The sequence below is a fragment of the Podarcis cretensis genome (assembly GCF_951804945.1).
Source record: "Podarcis cretensis genome assembly, chromosome: 17".
NCBI classification, from domain to species: Eukaryota; Metazoa; Chordata; class Lepidosauria; order Squamata; family Lacertidae; genus Podarcis; species Podarcis cretensis.
The window spans coordinates 11,411,538-11,429,625 of record NC_137187.1 but is presented as its reverse complement, the minus strand read 5'-3'; the positions used below and the strand labels follow the sequence as shown (position 1 = coordinate 11,429,625).

The 18,088-nt window shown below is 44.9% G+C and overlaps 1 protein-coding gene across 2 annotated transcripts in view; it reads left to right on the top strand.

Moving 5' to 3' along the window:
• Positions 1–11,158: 11,158 nt before the first annotated feature.
• Positions 11,159–18,088, top strand: part of CHRNB3 (cholinergic receptor nicotinic beta 3 subunit) — a 319,642-nt gene continuing 312,712 nt past the window's right edge. For both annotated transcript variants that reach the window (XR_013834318.1, XM_079959586.1), the window contains exons 1-2: positions 11,159–11,565; positions 17,757–17,908. Coding sequence is in view for 1 of the 2 variants with exons in the window: in XM_079959586.1 (XP_079815712.1) it covers positions 11,511–11,565; positions 17,757–17,908 (207 nt within the window). In the remaining variant the exon portion in view is untranslated. The remainder of the gene's footprint in view (positions 11,566–17,756; positions 17,909–18,088) is intronic.

The following is an 18,088-nucleotide window of genomic DNA, read 5'->3' as shown; positions in this document are numbered from 1 at the left end:
TTCTTCGTCACTGACTTTCTGGCATTTTTATTTATCAATTGCTCAATAATGATAGTTGTAGTAATTTCAGGAGGTGATAATTTCGTGTGAGGGTTCAGTTTCTGGCCCCTGCACGCATTGGCAGAGCATGCATAAGTGTGTTACACCTTGCCCCCATTACACTCTGTTCTGCCCTCTTCTGGGTCCATAACATTCTTTACTTATAGCATAGTCCTATGCATTTCTATTCATAAGTAAGTCTCACTGTGTTCAGTGGGGCTTACTCCCAGGTAAGTGTGCATAGGCTTGCCGTCTTACAGAACACTCCTAAGTATGTTACTTGGACATAGATCTGTTGAATTGACTGGGGCTTGCTGTTATTGAGTGTTGTGTAGCCAACACAGAAATTTAGTCAAGCTGTTAAGCTCGCCACAAGAAACCACTGCGTAGTAGAGATAGCTTTTACTTGGCAAACTCACACTATATACACACACTAGTAACAGACAATAAATAAGTCTTTACTCTCTGAGCCCAGAGAGGGTTCATTGCTTTCAAAGTCCTTGCTGTGCCAAAGTCCACGAGGCAAGTACTAAGTCCAGTTGCTTTCAAAGTCCTGCAACTGCCAGAATTCTCTTGAGTCCAGAAGTCTTGTAAGTTATCCAACTTCTCTCCCGACAAGCTCTGCCACATTTCCACAGTTCCATAGATTTCTCCAATGGCCTTCACAAGTCTCCACTAATCCCCAACAGTGAGTGCTGTAACCGGAACCCTTTACATACCCAGCACTACATGCTAAACTTACCTGGTAACACAGATAAAACAGACACAATATGCCTGCAGATGCACATTTCTGCTGACTCAAGTAAATTAAACCTTTTCACTTTCCTTAGCACTTACTCCCAGGGAAATGGAGTTAGGATTGAGCTGCAGTCCTGGCACAGTCAAGGACTGTGATTGGTGTTTAAAGGTATGATGGAACAAAGAAGAAAAGGCAGTGTCAGGTATGTAGGGGGCAAGCCATGAAGGTCAAAACCAGCTCCAGTGCCAGTAACACCTGTATTCAAATCCCTTATTTTAAGAGTGCTGCTTTAATGTGCTTTCTACAGCTTTCCCACATCAACAGATGCACTGCTGCATCTTAAGCCATTTAAGTTGACCGTGTTAAGGGTAGCTCTGTGTAATGCCTAACAATCCAGCCTCGAGATTATGGAAGCATAAATGACCCATTATACCCTCAGCAGATATACAGGCTCACAGTATTTTCACTAGAGCATATCTGGAAGGCCTACCTAGCCACTGCTCCAATCTTGGACTGCAGGTGCAAATCTGGGAGGCTGAACGCTATGTGCAGTGGGTGTCCCTATCAAGTCACGAGACCTGCCGGCCATCACCCTCCCAAACCGGTTTAGGTTCATCTTCAGCCAGTTCAACTTCATTTGATACTCAGAGTGGAGTAGATACTAGCTAAGTTACCAGCACTGCAGGAACTGGGTTAGTTGGAAAAGGGGTGTATCCGGCTGACATCAGCACACTGAGTGACACCAAGCTGGCACAAAATCTTTCCTAGCAGATTCATAAGCAGATTGAAAAAGGGAGGTAAGAGTGGATACCTGAGACTCTGCAGGACATTATTGGATGTAGGGGAAAAAGCAGATTGAAAGTTACCATTCTTCAGAAGCAAAAAGAAAAAATAAATTATTCCCTCGCCCTTCCAGACAGCTTGCAAAGGAAGCAAGAAAGAGACGTCTGTAGCAATAGTGTAGCTCCCTTGTCCCAAAAGATTGCAGTTGTGGGGAAAGGAAGATCAAATCCCAGCCAAATGACTGAAGAGGATTCTTGCGATCTGGATTCTTCAAGTGAAGAAGATGATACCTTTTCTCATGTTGACAGATCTGAACACTATGTTCCCCACAGGAAAGAAAACGTTTCTACAGGGGATAGTATAGATTGTCTGGGTGATAGATATGCACCATGGCCTTTCCCCCAGTATGTTTGTTATTGTAAAGATGACCGGAGGGCCAGGTCTCGAAAAATGAACCGCCACCCCCAGCGGCCCTGTTTCGTTCATAAACCAAGGGAAATATGCTGTGCTAGGACTACCAGCGATGTGAATATGGATGAGGTCCTATCCTTGCTGCCAGGGCGCCAGCGGAAGACACGCCAGCAGCTTCAACGGGAAAAGGAAGCCGCCATCACTCTCCAGTCTGCCTGGAGGGGTTGTCAAGTCAGAAGGGATATTGGCAAAATGAATAAGGCCGCCACCCAAATTCAGGCAGCTTTCCGAGGATACATGACCCGGAAGGAATTGCCTCTGGGACTCTGCGGTTATGGCAGGACCAATCAACGAAAGTTGCAGAAGAAAACGAGAGCTGAAGATGAGAGCAAACCTTTCCCTGCACTCCTAGATTGCCTTCAGCAGTTTGGTTTGGTGTCTGGAACAAAGCCTACCTGCCAGAGCATTTCCCTCCCAAATGACAAGCCAAGGAACTATTCAAGAAACTTCATAGAAGACTATCCTCTTTTGAATCCAAACGTCACCTTTTTTGAAATTGAGTCCACCCTCAGACCCAACAGAGAAGTGTTCACGTACACCTCTTTCAATGTCTTCGCCACAGGAATTCAGGACCAGAGATACGAGGATGCTGCCGCCACAATCCAAGCAGCTTGGAGAGGGTACCAAATCCGACAGAAAGGAAGGCCTATGACAGGAGAAGAAAAAAGACCCAGAAACCCTATCTGCTCTAACTTTGCCATGAAGAAAACCCCTTGCAAACACTCATTGCCAGGGCCGGCTCTCAAGGGGCCCAAAATCCGTCAGATCTTTGTTGCAAAGGCAGACCTCCATGACAGATGTAAAGGCACCCTCTCGCTAAGAGATGCACCGCAGATCCGAAATATTAATATACATGCAGTGATAAAGGCCATGCCAGATCCTTCCCGGAAGCCGAACATATCCATACAGGTGCTGAGCCCAAATGCTGTGGTCCAGGGATATGAGAGAGATATGAGCAGCGGGGTGCAGGCTCTCTACACTGTCCAAAATAATAGTGCTTCAATGCCCTCTCAGATCCTCATTCATGTCAACACGCAGAAAAGAAAGGATGTTCTCTTAAAAACTGAAAAGAAGAAGCAAAAGCCCTGAGAGGCCCCTCCAAGGTGAAAGTGCTTAGTAAAGGCTTCTCTGAGAAATTGCACATAGATTCAGTTTTGATTGTAGATGAAGCATGTAGTCATGCACTGTCTGTCTATACAGGCAGAGGGCCTTCTTGGTAGTGGCACCCGCCCTGTGGAACGCCCTCCCATCAGATGTCAAGGAAATAAACAATTATCTGACTTTTAGAAGACATCTGAAGGCAGCCCTATTTAGGGAAATTTTTAAGTGTTTGACGTTTTATTGTGCTTTTAATATTCTGTTGGGAGCCACCCAGAGCGGCTGGGGAAACCCAGCCAGATGGGTGGAGTATAAATTATTATTATTATTATTAATTATTATTATTATTATTATTATTTATTATTATTATACATAGAATGCAGGGGCTTTGGGGACTTGCAGAACTTCTTCACTGGGGAAAAAGGTGGAACTCAACTTTCAGCCCTTTTTTTAAAAAAAAGAAAATAAAGAAAATTGGATGTGAAGAGACAGGAACACTGCAAACTAGCCGATGTTCATCACTAAGATCCTTTCCATAAATTACATGGTGATGATCCTGAATTTGCCATCGCATGTACACTAGATAGGGAATTGCAGCCAATTCTGCCTTTGGTAAGTGTCTCCAATACAAGCAAAATACACGTGTTAGGGTAAAATGTGCATTAAATTGCATATATTTGTGAAAATAGCATACAAAATGCACATTCCAAGGGAAAATTAGTCTGCAAAAATGCGTATGTTAGGTAAAATTGCTTGCAAACATGTGTACATTAGAGAACCGTGCACTACAATGCTTCTGAATTTTCACGAGGACTTAAAAAATAAAAAAAATAAAAAGGAAGCTGATGTGGAAATGTGGAGAAAATTCAGTCTTGCCTGTTGGATCAGCTTCTTTACATGGAATGATGAAGGTGCACCACCTAGTCTTTTGGCTCAGGCAGCAAAACACATTGGACCAACCCTGACAACATGCCAAATAAGACTTTCTGGTAAGATAGGAACCATTAGGAATCAGTGCTGCGTTTGTTCTGTGCGCTTGACATCACCAAAGGAGGCTGCTGCACTTTTTTCTAAGCTCCACTAGATGTCCCCATCTTCTAGCAGTGACTATGCTAAAGCTTTGCTGTTGTTGCAGAATTCTCTCATCACTCTCCTCTCACCAAAAAGGAAACTTTGTGCCGTAATAAATTTGTTAAGTTTTAAAGTAAAAGTGGACTTTGGCTTGAGCAGAAGAGGTTACACTATACAAGGTAAAGGTAAAGGGACCCCTGACCATTAGGTCCAGTCGTGGCTGACTCTGGGATTGTGGCGCTCATCACGCTTTATTGGCCGCTTCCGGGTCATGTGGCTAGCATGACTAAGCCACTTCTGGCGAACCAGAGCAGCGCACGGAAACGCCGTTTACCTTCCCGCCGGAGCGGTACCTATTTATTTACTTGCACTTTGACATTCTTTCGAACTGCTAGGTGGGCAGGAGCAGGGACCGAGCAACGGGAGCTCACCCTGTCACGGGGATTTGAACCGCTGACCTTCTGATCGGCAAGTCCTAGGCTCTGTGGTTTAATCCACAGCGCCACCCGCGTCCCTAGACTGTAGTGTATAATTGGAAGGAAAAATGAATAGGAGAACACAGAGAAACACTTTTTGTCATTTCATTTCACTTTTAATTTGTATACCGCCTTTTCTATTTTACAAGGCAGTTTACAAGCTGAAAAAACAAAATAGTCAGCAAAAATCACACACGTAATAGCAATCTGATCCAATACAAAAAGTCACAATAACTTTAAAATAAACAACTCGCCGTATATCAAATACAGTGGTGCCCCGCAAGACGAACGCCTCGCAAGATGGAAAACCAGCTAGACGAAAGGGTTTTCCGTTTTGGAGGCGCTTCGCAAAACGAATTTCCCTATGGGCTTGCTTCGCAAGACGAAAATGTCTTGCGAGTTCCTGTGGGTTTTTTCCCCTTTCCCCCCCTTTTCCTAAGCCGTTAAGCCGCTTATCAGCTGATCCGCTGATAAGCCGCTTAACAGCTGATCGCTAAAAGCCGCTAAACCGCTAATAGCGCTAATCCGCTAAGCTGTCAATGGGCTTGCTTCGCAAGACGAAAAAACCGCTATACGAAGAGCCTCACGGAACGGATTAATTTCGTCTTGCGAGGCACCACTGTAAAGCAATATTTAAAAAGCTATAAATCAATATTTAATGATCCATTAGCATTATTCAACAATCCATTAGAATATAATAGTAAACAAATAAGATGGGAAAAGAGATGCAAGCATGTGAACAAATAATAGGCAAACAAGGAGCCAAGGAAGGCATGGTTTGGGGGTTGATTGATGACAAGAGGTATTGCGACATGATTCCTGCATTTGTGTTATGAGAAAAAACTGCTCCTTTTCCCTTATGGGGTACCCAAGAGCCCATATAGAGTCCTTTTGTAGGTTCTCTATCGGTAGGAGAAAATAATAGAGGCCAACCAGAGAATATTGAGAAGCAAAGCAGCTAGTAAGCCTGATCTTTATTAAAGCTGTTGCAACAAGGTCTCCTCCCCCCACACGGGGGGGGGGGACGACCCAGGACAAAGGTGTGCAAGCCCTTATATAGACATTTTAAATTGCCCATCCTGGAGTCCAAGACCACCTCTAGAAACATCATACATACATCACAGAAGGGGCAGACTACAATAGAAATCTGAGTGCGTCCCCCCCCCCTCCTGTATGCTTGCTTGCTTGGTTGGATTACCTGGGCATCCTGGCCACTCTTTTGTTACTCAATTCCTGAATCCAGGTCACAGGTTGGGACGCGGGTGGCACTGTGGGTTAAACCACAGAGCCTAGGACTTGCCGATCAGAAGGTTGGCGGTTTGAATCCCCACAACGGGGTGAGCTCCCGTTGCTCTGTCTCTGCTCCTGTCAACCTAGCAGTTCGAAAGTACATCAAAGTGCAAGTAGATAAATAGGTACCGCTCCGGCGGGAAGGTAAACGGTGTTTCTGTGCGCTGCTCTCGTTCTCCAGAAGCAGCTCAGTCATGCTGGCCACATGACCCAGAAGCTGTACGCCGGCTCCCTCAGCCGAGATGAACACTGCAACCCCAGAGTCGGTCACGACTGGACCTAATGGTCAGGGGTCCCTTTACCTTTAGGTCACAGGTCACAGGCTCACACCCTATTCACATATAAATGTGCCCTTAAGACAGGATTTGTGAAAGAGACAATGGGGAGATTTCCCGTTTCCTTTGATCTTGCAGAGAAATATTTGAGGTCATTTTGGGAGAGAGAGAATGGTTTCAAGACTTTTCTGTGGGTTTTAGGCATGTGGTTTACATATTTGTATGTGTTTGCTTGGTACATTTACAGACATCTATTGTATATATACATAAAAGACCTTAAAATTCTTATAACAAGGGAAATGCAGTATCTACAGGTGCTCCCCACCTCCAAAAGCTTCGCCCATCCTACACAAGTATGAAAGGAAAAGAAAGCAGCATTGCCAGGTGTATGGAGAATTATCAGATACCGTATTTTTTGCTCTATAAGACTCACTTTTTCCCTCCTAAAAAGTAAGGGGAAATGTGTGTGTGTCTTATGGAGCGAATGCAGGCTGTGCAGCTATCACAGAAGTCAGAACAGCAAGAGGGATTGCTGCTTTCACTGCACAGCGATCCCTCTTGCTGTTCTGGCTTCTAGGATTCAGAATATTTTTTTTCTTGTTTTCCTCCTCCAAAAACTAGGTGCGTCTTGTGGTCTGGTGTGTCTTATAGAGCGAAAAACACGGTATAATGCAGGGCCTCTGCATGAGGTACCAAGAGCTGTATATGCTGGCTGCCCTGAGGAGAGCAGCAGTTGTGAGCGTGGCTGGCAAGTCTCAGAGAAAAGGGGTGGCGAGTGCAAAGAGGAACTTGGGGTGGCTGGGAACAGGACAGATTTCTCTTTCTGGCATGGCTCTTGCCCCAGGCAGCAGTGGTTTGCCAGCCTCTTCAGCAGTGGTACCGACAACTGCAGCAGTGTGAGAGGGGAGAGGGCTTTCTGTTTTGTTCCTCTGTGTCAGGGGTAGCTAATGCCTCCAGATGTTTCCAGCCTACAATCCCCCCAAGCTCCATTAACGTGTGACCCCGAAATTTTGGATTCCCCCCCAAAGTGATGCCAAAATTTAGTGTGGCACAAAACTATACCCATATGGGTGGGGTACAATTATTATTATTATTATTATTATTATTATTATTATTATTAAAACATTATACCTCACTCATCTATGCCTTTTACACATGACGAGATCCTTCTAGAAAGGTTGTCCTAGGATGGAGAGGCTTAATGGGATGTTCTATGTCTCTTCCCATCTCTATTCAGCCGAACATTAGCTTTTTTCGTTTATTTTCTTCTACCAAGCAGTTTTGCCTAAAACCAGAGGTTCTGCCATCATCTTACGTGAGCTGAGCACACATACACACGTCTGTGTTATCTACTGTCACGTCCTATTCCATACTCAGCAAACGGGCAGACTCTGGATGTCAGGCCCATGTAGACGGCGTGTGTGAGATCTGTTGAGAGAGCTGTGCCACCAGGAGGCCAGCTGTTAACTGCTACAAGATTATGAGCAGTCAGCGCTGTCAAGCCGAATTTGGGGTTAGGCCAACGGTTCGGAGAGTCTGTCGAAACATTTCCCTGACGCTGAGTCTTGCTAATCGCCACAGGGACAGAAAAATCCAAAATTTAGTTGCGGTTCCGTTTCTGTCCTTGTCATTCCCTTTTCTGCGTAAAAAGAGAACAGAATGTTTGAGAGGATCTGATCTGCTGTTTGTAATAAGTGCCGCCCCAGCTTGTTATCCTGTCCATCCTCTAGTGGAAGGGTGGGGGAGATTGTGCCCATCTCCCGCCCATCATCTCCAGCAGTCCTGGCCAACAGGGATGGGAAGACCCTTTGCAACCTCACAAAATTGCAGGAGGTCACTTGCTTGTGATGGGAGCAGTGCATATAATGTGGCAAAGGTTGCACCCCCCCCCAATCTCTGCCAAGCGGTGAACTGATTTCCAGGGGGTCCCTGGCGCTCACCCAGTGTTGTGTTTCCATAGGGAAAACCGAGGCACAGCGGGGGCTATTGTCTTTAAGAAAGATAGTTATTGTACACACATTTACGCCTGTAATCTTTATTAACTTGAAGTTCCCCATTCCTGTTGTAGTTGAACAATGTCTACATAGCCGCAGGCTCCCCATCCCTGCTCTGGTTGGTGGTAGCTTTTCATTTTGGGGTAATAACCTTCTCTTGTGATTATCTAGGAGGGCTGCTCCTTTAAAATGAGCTCGTGAAAAGTGTGTGCTTTTGATCAGAACAGCTCAGAGCAAATCCTCATTTGTACCAAATTCTAAAAGGGCCACCATATAACTCTGTTGATAAAACTTTGTTTCAGTGACAGGGGAAGTAAAAAAGAAAGAAAGAAGAGTTTGACAAGAAGATGAGTAGATATTTTTGGTCTATTGGGGTGAAAGGGGAGCAATAAACCTTCATTTTAAAGAGATTTGCACAAGACCATCAAACATAAAGCACATAAAGTTTCCCTGAGAACAGTACAGAAAGTCATTCCAAGAACACAATAATATTTTTATAGCTCTAGCTGGAAAGAAAGCAAAGGCAAACCCAACTATTTTTGTTATTAACATTTTTATTGAATTTCAAACAGGAGATTAACATAAATTTATACAGTTTTATCAGAAAAAAGCAGCAGTGCTATTATCTCCTCAGTGTGCAGAGCCTCCCACTGCATACTGAGGGTTGACAAACCCCCCTACTGAGTATAATTAAGGGGAAGAGGCGAGGAACATTGAACCCAAGAAGAAAAGAAAACACAACAAGAAAAGGTGTGTGTGCATGATGGAGTGGGGGCGGGGGCCTTTTTTTGCCAAATGAGCAAGATCAAGCAAAAGATTAAGGCTCAGTTAAAGAACATTTCTGGAAATGGTTGCCAAATGAGTTGAATTTTTTATTCCAAAATAATACTCCTGTGGCACATAATGTGTTATTTAGTGGGCAAAGCTAAAAAAAGGTCATCAACTGCAAACCATTCTTCGACTGCAGGTGAGAATGGCGAGTTCCAGAAGTGCAACAGTAGAGTTTGTTTCGCAGGTAGTGAGGTTAGCAAATGAAAGTCCTTTGGAAGTGTCCGAATGACGGGTGTGTCTTAGAATGAGTTGACTGAAGGAGAATTCCAGCTTCAAAGAAACTATCGCTGGCTTCGGACCAATTATTGGAAATCTGTAACTCAGCTGCTTTCATTTGTTCCTGGTTCATGTCTGGGGTCAGTTCAAAGTGCTGGTTATTAGATTTACACAACAATGTTCTGCATGTTTGCCAAGGGGGTTTACCCCTAGGTAACTGGATATATGATTGCAACTTCAACACTGCCTCTGCCTCCTCTCTGAAATGTTTGGGAGACAGGCCTTGTTGCATGTCCTGATACGTGGTACCTCGGGTTAAGAACTTAATTTGTTCTGGAGGTCCTTTCTTACCTACTTTAGCTAATGGGGCCTCCCCCTGCCGCCGCGCCCCCACTGCACCGCCGCCATGCTGTTTCTGTTCTCATCCTGAGGTAAAGTTCTTAACCGGAGGTACTATTTCTGGGTTAGTGGAGTCTGTAGCCTGAAGCGTCTGTAACCCGAGGTACCACTGTACCTGAATTTCTATAGGAAAAATGTGCACTAAAGTTTTCGCTATTGCTGTGCCACCAGTGCCAGATATAGGAGGTGCTAGGGGCTCCAGCCCCCTCAATATTTTGAATCAGGGGCCCTGCCCCCCCCCAATAGCGAGGGGGCCAACATCACCCATCACCACCAGTTGTCCTCTAGGTGCCCAAGCCCCCACCTGGGAGCTGGGAGGGGACTGGGATGAATGAGGATGAAGATTGCCCTCTGCACATCCCATCCCCCCCCCCCGGCGCATGCCATGGGGAGGAGGCGCTCCACCTCCTTCTCCCCACGGCATGTCCCACTGGGGCAGATGCATCATGTGGCATCACATAACGAGTCATGTGATTAGCCCCCCCAACATGGTGGGCAAGTTGGTGCCTTTGTACTGTGCCCAGGCTTTGGAGTGCCCTGTCCCACAAGATCCTCTGTGTTCTTTTTCTGCTGGCATCAAATGACAACAGCAGGTGGGGCAAATCCTGCTCTAATAATGGAGCAGAGTTGTGGGGAGGCCCCCGCAAGGCAGCAATGACCATGGTATGAAAACTGGGATTATTACAAGCATGCCTCTCTCTTTCATCTGTGAAATGTTAATTAGTTATTAATTGAATGTTTCAGATTATGATTGTTGGGGCCCTATTCACAGGCCTCTTTGGCAACAACTGCTTGTGATGATGGCCCTCAAGCCAATTGCCTGCCTCCTCAGGGCCCTTGAAGCTGAGAGCAAGAGGGGTATTTCCCGTTGTGCTCTCTGAGGAAGAGAAGGGAGATGTGACCACACTCTGAACCTGGGAGTGGTGGCTTAGAATTTTCATCTCCACGGTCAGAATCAATGCACCTACCATGCAAAGTCATTTCCTCCCTTAGAAGCCCCACTGGCTGTAGCAGAGAGCATCCATTGGTACCACAACAAACATACATTACCCAAAACATGGCTTGAGGGGTGGGTCTTTGGCTGTCACACAGCCCTGCTTGGCAATGTTAGGCTCACTTTAGTGCTGGACTTTATTGGACGGATGCCTGCCTTTCCTAGGAACAGCCCCAGATCCTACAGAGCCTGACCCTTCCTTTGTTATCTGAAAGCTAGCTCCGGATACCTGTTCCCCTGGACTACTATTCCCATCATCCCCTCCCTTTTGAAAATGCGTTGATGGGATTTGGAGTCCAACAACGTCCTCATGGCCACGGCTCCCCCATCTCCGTGCTAGAAGTCTTAGTTTGTTTTGCCATCAAGGGCATCACACTTTACGATTCCCATAGAACAGGGGTGTGCTGCAGTGAATGTATTTGAACAGCTGGAGGAGCACTTCCCATTACTTATCAAATGGCAAAGAGATTACGACCAGACATTTATGGAATTCAAATCAGGTTCTAAGTTGCTTGGCTCTGTCCTAGGTGTTCTTTGAATTTAGCTTTCAACAGTACCTTGGTTATCCTGGATAAGCAACAAGGCAGAGTTTAGGACCCAGGGATTATTCTTATTTTTGGCTTGCAGCCTGTGACAGCTGACCGAAAATCAATGAAGTGTACTTTAAGAAGCTTCGCTGCGGTGCAAGATAAGGCTCAAATGCTATTCTTCCTGTTTCCAGCCTATTAGCCATCACAGTTTACAGTAGAATCATTGTGTCTAAACTCGTATCTTGGGATGGAAGTTGTTTGCCTATGAAAAGCAAGAGATCCAGCTGCAGATGTGGTTGCGAGGATGGGGGTTCCTGCTTTTATTATAGTGTCCCTCCTTCTTTGTACTAATAGTTCAGGTAAGTGCAATTTATTCAAATTAAACGTAAGTGCTTGATCTGAGACTGCTTGCAACAACAGAGAGATGCATCTTAGGTACTAAAATTAAACCACCGTCTCAAGTTCTTTAAGCGTGTTTGATATACTTTTGCTTGTGCTTGTGTATATTAAGCAAAGGACCTGGAAAGGAGGAAAAAAATAAAATAAGCTGCACTGGTTAGCCAGTGACTCATCTTCTGATGAAGACTTCAGTAATTAAGCATCTTCTTTGAGAAGACTTCAGTAATTAAGCAAAATTATGATGATCTTATTCACCGTAAGAAATAACAAATGCAAATGTTGTTATTTAGCACAGGTAGTACACATAGTGCATTACAGAGAAACATGAGCAGAAGGCAGGTCTCTGCCTGAATGAGCTTACACACTAAATTTAGATGAAAGTGAAAGGAGGAGATGGAGCAAGGGCAATAAGGGACAGGGGTGCCAAGTTGAATTAAAATATGAGGGGGGGCAGGTAAGCCCCGCCCTACATAATTGGTCACATGATGCGGAGCACGCAACCATTTGAATGGTAATGTCCATTAATGGGGTTGGGGGCTCAAAATATTTTATTGGGGTGGCCGAAGACCCCTCGGCCCCTAGGAGTTGGCTCCTATGGTAAGAGATAAATGGAAGCAAATGCTCCTTCTTTCTCAAAGTGCCAAATTGATTAGATAGCATGTGTGAGAGAGGTTTCTTGTTGCTGTTAAATGGAAATACTAGCTTTTACTAAAAAAAAAACCCAAAACCTTTTAGTGGGAACTGCTAAAGAATATAAGTACCATTTGTCTTTTTCACTGAATTCCCATTATTCATGTTCGTACTAAATGGGCATTCTTTTCGCTAGTCATCCCATAGCCTTTTCTATTTGCTTTTCATTTCTCTCCCTGTCACCCTCTCCACCCCAGAGCCCCAAAGTCTGGAAGGTGATAATATTGTTTGCCAACCCCATATGAATGGGGCAGCCTTTTCCAGGTTCAATTTCCTTATGAGGAGAAAGTACTGGAGGTTCTAGGGTAATCCTGTGTGAGTTTACTGGGAATTAAATCCCATTATCTTCAACACAACTTACTTTCACATAATTGTTCCTAGGATTGGAATCGTATGGTGTTTTTGTAGTATCTGTTTGTTACCTTTCGTTTCTAAAATTTGCTTCCTGTCAAATGTATCTAAAAGAACCTTCTGCGTGATATAAAACATATACACATTCAAACCCAAGAAAAAAAAAGCAGAAGAACAATATATTTACCAATGTACAGGCTGAGTAGGCAGGAAGCAAGAAAACTGTGCTAATTCTGAGGCAGCCTCAGAAACCTGTCTTTGCAGCCTTTTCAAGCTGGCTAATAATAATACTTAGCAGCTATATCTTTGAGTATTCCAAGCATTTCACATGCATTATTTCTGTAATCCTTAAAGCAAACCAATAAATGGGCCATTTGGTGTTATCGTCCTGCTTTGCCAGTTGTGGGAGGGACTCAGACTGAGAGGTCATGGTTTCCCTAAGGCCACATAGTAACTAGTGTGGTCATGGTGGAGGTAAGATGTGAACTGCAGGAGCAATGTCTGTCAAATCCCAAATATAGTCAACAATTTGCACGTTGTGGATGCATTTTCACACCTGGGAAAGAGTTTTCATAGTTTCAGTTGTGTGAAAACACAGCCCAATAAAATAGGGCCTTGTGGGAAATCCACCATGGACAAGTCTTGTTTCAAAAATCTTGCGTTCCTCCCTGCAGACTTGGTGTGAATATATGCCCTGTCTCTGTGTAGAGTGGTACCTCTGGTTACGAACTTAATTCATTCTGGAGGTCCGTTCTTAACCTGAAACTGTTCTTAACCTGAGGTACCACTTTAGCTAATGGGGCCTCCTGCTGCCACTGCACCACCGCCGTGCGATTTCTGTTCTCATCCTGAGGTAAAGTTCTTAACCTGAGGTACTATTGCTGGGTTAGCGGAGTCTGTAACCTGAAGCACCTGTAACCTGAAGCATCTGTAACCCGAGGTACCACTGAAGATCTTAAAAAACAAAACAAAACACAGAATTCATGGACTTGTCCTCATACATGCACCATGGTGTAGGAGTACCATAGGAGGCAGGAGCAGAGGAAGGGGGTGCGGTGGGGGTGGACTGCCCTGGGTGTCTTCGCTGAGGGGGGGGGGTGACATTTGGTGCGCCACCTGCTTGTGTCTCCCAAGCCTATCCCAAACCATTGGGGGAAGGTGGGAGCTGTGCCGCTTTGCCGGTGGATTTCCCCCCTTCTTCCTTTGTTTTGACAGCTCGGGGGAGGCTTGGGAGTCGCAGGTAGGTGGAGTACCAAATGTCCGGCATTGGCATCTTGCTCTGCCCCATGGGCGGCGCTCTCCGCCCCGGCTGCAGGGCGCGCACACTGCTCCGAGCATTCAGGCGGCTATCCCGCGCTTGGGAGGGCACTCTCCCCACCCCCCTCGGGAGCGCGCCCGCCCTGGGCAGCGCAGGCATATTCTCCACCTATTTTGTTTTGTTTGTCCTTGTCCAAGGACCCAATTTATACATGTACAACATGTATGTGAACTTTTAATATGCAGCCGTTTGCAAAATTCCTGGAGGCTAAAGTCCTTCCATGGATGGTCAAGTTGCCATCATACAGCACAATCCAAATCATGCTAAGAGGAATAAGTCCTATTGAATTCAGTGGGGCTTACTCCCAGGTAACTGGGGTTAAAATTGCAGCCTTAGATTCCAGTTGAGGGGCAGAATTCAGACTGTCACTACTGATTATCTGTTCTGGACACATTAATGACTAAAGTATGAAGTAGGAAACATTTAAAGGGAATTTATTATGATTAGTTCTCTATTTTTATGCCTCATAATTACTATAGCAATGTTATCAGCACAATACATTCACCTTCATTTCCTTAAGTTGAGGAATTTGTGCCTTTTGAGATATTTCTCTCATCTGTCTATCTATCTATCTATCTATCTATCTATCTATCTATCTATCTATCTATCTATCTCTATCTATCTATATCTATCTATCTATCTATCTATCTATCTATCTATCTATCTATCTATCTATCTCTATCTATCTATCTATCATCTATCTATCTATCTATCTATCTATCTATCTATCTATCTATCTATCTATCATCTATTTGTAGCCATCACATTAAATATAATTATTCAAACTTTTTTTTTTTCATTTTATACAGCTTTCCCTCTCCTCCCTCACCTCCCACATTTTTCTTCCCCTATAGCCAACTGTATTCACTTTTGGGGGTCATAGCAATCTAGATCGTACTTACACAGCTGGTTATACTTTCCCTGTAAAGAATATGATACCAGTCGCTAGATCCAGCATTCATTGTTTAAAATGTAGCCTTCCAGAAAAAAAACCCCCAATATCAATCTTTTTGCTCATCCGTGAATTATGTAGGTCTCGTGAGTTGTCCAGTTATAAAAGTGCTCCGTGAAGGGACCGGAGGCAAAGCAAGATGGAACGCCTGTGCTAAGTGAATGGTTAAATGGGAGTCAGTGGAGCATTGCCCATTAGGCTAAGTGGGACCCTGTCCCACCAAACTCAGGCATGGGTCCTCTAAGCCTTCTTTCTTACAGCTAGGGACATTAGAGAATTATGATGACAATGGATTGGATTGGATTGATCTTTATTACGGCCATTGGCCCGTTGCACGACAGTTTCCCATACCAGCATAATATACTTAAACCTCCAAATTTAAAATCGCCAAAACTTACAAAAAACAAACAGGAACCAAAGCAAAATAAAAACAAAGACCACCATCATACATTACAATAAATTTGTAACCTATACATCGCCCTCTGCTCATAAATTAACCAAGGATATCAATGGTGATATCACCTAAAACATAGATCATGACAATGGAAGATGGTGGCGAATGGTTTCATTTCTAAACCGCTTTATATTTTAAAGAGAAAATCTCAAAGTAGTTTACAACGCATTAAAACATCAAATAAAACAATCGGGGGTGGGTGGGTTAGAAATTACTGAATAAAGATGAATTGCACATTTAAAACAGCATAATTAGCAAGAGAATGAAATATTATCTGAAGCGTAGAACACTTCCAGTCCTGTTCTTGGTGGGTGGCAGCTGTGGAAGTTGAGGCTTGATGATCTAGATCTGTGCTAAGAGACAAGCAAGATGGTCTCTGGTGTCTTCAGCAACTTAGCTTTTTTAGCTGGAGTCAGTCAGGGCCCTGCCCTCCCAGGCCAGGTGGAAAAGACCGGCAAAGCAGGGAGCAGGTTTTCTAGGATTCACTTATTTGTTCCATGTCTGCACCAGCATCAGTCTGGAGAATAAAACCCATATTCGCTGTTGTTGTTATTTTCAGTCCATGGTGGACAGTGAGGTAAACTGCAGCAGAATGGAAACAGTGCTGTATGTGCTAAAGACAGGATGGAGAACAATGCCCCTTCCGATCTTCAGGAGGAGGGGGGGTTGTGGGATCACGACCCCGCCCACACTCACTCTGCGAGGCTGGCGTCAGCCTCGCAGGAGACAGGGATTCACCCAATTAGCATACCCTGTGGCGCCAGCCAATTGGCTGGCGGCAGGGGCGGGCCTTCCTAGGGCCACTTAAGGTCAGGGCAGCCCCTGGCTCGCCCCCTTTCTTCCCTGGAGACGACGCAGTTTCCCACCCACCCGCCCTTTAGGTTTTGCCACTGACCTTGCTATGGGCTTCGGCTGGTCGCCGCAAGGGGCCTGGTAGGAGTTTTTCCATTTGGCTAATTGGCTGGTTTTGTGAGCCACTTGGTTTTTTCGCCTACCTCGTAGCAAATCGTCACAACTCCCTCGGTTTTGGCGGTAGGCATTGGCCGGGGTATTATCATGCAGATGAGGTTGGGGGGGAGGAACGCCATCACCTCCCCCAATGCTTGAAGGGTAGTTCGTTAAAGGACTCCGAGGGGCGACGCCTCGTCCGAAACCTACGGAGGCTAGGGCCTAAAGCGCGCCCCCGAGCGGTAACCCCTCGGGGAGCGCCTAGGGATATGCATCTCGGGTGGCTCCCCCTGTTGGTGTTTAACCCTTCCCGGTCAGACCGGATAGTCGGTTAGGGCCAATGCCTAAAGCCAATACCCTTCTTTCCTGTAATCAATAAAGTTGTGGCCATTTTCGCCCATTAACCTAAAACTCTGTGTCCGTTGTCTTCATTTATTCCACCTGTGGGGGGGAGGGAATAGCCACACAATGCCTTCTTACACCCCTACTTACAACCAATCCAGAGAATGGCACTGGCTGGCTGCCAGCTTCTTCTTCCTTAGTCTCAGTGTTGTCTTTGTAGAAATCACCAGGGAGGAGAAAAATAGAATTAGTTGGCTCTGTCTGTCATTGGCTCTGGCTGCACCCTACCAGTCTCAATGGGCACCCAACATCACTGGTAAAAGGGAATTTTGGCAAGTGCAGATTGTCATACAAGGTGTGAAAAGCCGCATCTGCCAAATTTTTATACAGTGATACCTCGGGTTAAGTACTTAATTCGTTCCGGAGGTCCGGACTTAACCTGAAACCGTTCTTAACCTGAAGCACCACTTTAGCTAATGGGGCCTCCTGCTGCTGCCGTGCCGCCGGAGCACGATTTCTGTTCTCATCCTGAAGCAAAGTTCTTAACCTGAAGCACTGTTTCTGGGTTATCAGAGTCTGTAACCTGAAGCGCATGTAACCTGAAGCGTATGTAACCCGAGGTACCACTGTACTCTATTGTATTGTTAAAGTTTTGGGAGTTCTGGTCTCCTGGTTGGCTTAGTGTGGCTGAAACATAGGGATGGGGTAATCCAAACTATTACCCTCTTTTTAAAAAGTGCTTCTTGTTGGGGACAGCAAAAAACAAACAAACAGCATGTTTTGGAAAATAATTCTAAGAAAACATATCAAAATGGTACCTTTCTTGACTACACCCAGATCTTCCTTTATATATAGACCTTCAGCACAGGCTCATCTATTTTAGCTCCATCCAAGTGAGCTGTTATTCTGAATTCTGCATAGTCCTGGGTTTCCCTATGACTAGTAATTAAATTGAGCACATATTTAAATTGTCCTTTGCCAGCCTGCCCATCCACTGAAGTCTCACATGGCAGAATATTTACCATTAAAGTTAGCACTGAATATCCCACCCCACCACCCTACCGTTCTTTCAATAATTCTTAGTTTTGTCTTTCAGCTTTTACTGTGTTCAGCTCATTTGCCGAGAATGAAGATGCACTTTTGCGGCACTTATTTCAAGGGTATCAGAAATGGATCAGGCCTGTGAAACATTCCAATGATACCATAAAGGTGTACTTTGGATTAAAGATATCCCAACTAGTAGATGTGGTATGTAATCTATTTCTCTGGATCCCCCTTTCCTTCCTTGCCTTCTATAGAGCAGTTCTGCTACATTTTAAAAATAAAACAATTACCACCCAAAAATCCTTTGGGCTTTCGGAAACAAAATGGGAATAGGAATGCGGAAATATGTCCCACACCTTTTTTTTTTTGGGGGGGGGGGGAAAC